This window comes from Cyprinodon variegatus, unplaced genomic scaffold, assembly GCF_000732505.1.
Source record: "Cyprinodon variegatus isolate N-32 unplaced genomic scaffold, C_variegatus-1.0 Scaffold1106, whole genome shotgun sequence".
Taxonomy (NCBI): domain Eukaryota; kingdom Metazoa; phylum Chordata; class Actinopteri; order Cyprinodontiformes; family Cyprinodontidae; genus Cyprinodon; species Cyprinodon variegatus.
The window spans coordinates 7,676-8,426 of record NW_015151559.1 but is presented as its reverse complement, the minus strand read 5'-3'; the positions used below and the strand labels follow the sequence as shown (position 1 = coordinate 8,426).

Sequence of the window (751 nt, the reverse complement as noted above, 5' to 3'; positions counted from 1 at the left end):
TCCTAGAGTCAATGACTCAGGCTAACGCCATGGTGTCCTCCTCTGCTCCCTCAGTCTACAGTGTGCAGGCTCTTACTCTGCTTGCTGAGGTGCTGAAGTTTTGATTATCTTTTTAAATCCGCAGCTAATGAGATATTGACTTTGCATTCTATTGGAATCAGTTAATTGACATTCTTCTCTTTTTTTCTTGTAGATCCTAGCACCTCTTCTGGACATGGTCTACCGCAGCGATGAGAAGGAAAAGGCTGTTCCCCTCATCTCACGTCTCCTGTATTACGTTTTCCCCTACCTCAAGAACCACAGGTGATGTAGAATCATGTTAATGTTTGCAGGTTCAGCCTCACTGGCTTTATGTGATTTTTTTTTAATTTTTTTTTTACGTTGGACCTCTTCCCTGTAGTGCCTACAACATGCCCAGCTTTGCAGCAGGAGCTCAGCTAGTGAGTAGCCTGAGTGGGTATGCCTGCACCAAAAGGGCCTGGAAGAAGGAGGTGTTCGAGCTCTTCATGGACCCTTTTTTCTTCACCATGGAGGCCTCTTGTGCACACAGGTTAGTGTGAGTCTATGGTGGAAGTATATTTCTGTCACCATTCCTCATAGTCCTTTTAATAAGATGGAATAGAATAGAAATCCCTTTATTGTCCCACAATGGGGAAATTCTAGTGTTTACAGCGGCAAAAGATTATAGAAAAAATGGTCACACAAATATGGACCTGTATAAGAACAACCTGAGAATGAAGAGTTAAAAGAT

The 751-nt window shown here is 42.7% G+C and overlaps 1 protein-coding gene across 1 annotated transcript in view; it reads left to right on the top strand.

The window, feature by feature from the left end:
• dopey2 (dopey family member 2) overlaps positions 1-751 on the top strand; it is a 34,216-nt gene that overhangs the window by 26,395 nt on the left and 7,070 nt on the right. The window contains exons 29-31 of the mRNA XM_015400459.1: positions 7-89; positions 194-303; positions 401-550. Coding sequence (XP_015255945.1) covers positions 7-89; positions 194-303; positions 401-550 — 343 coding nt within the window. The remainder of the gene's footprint in view (positions 1-6; positions 90-193; positions 304-400; positions 551-751) is intronic.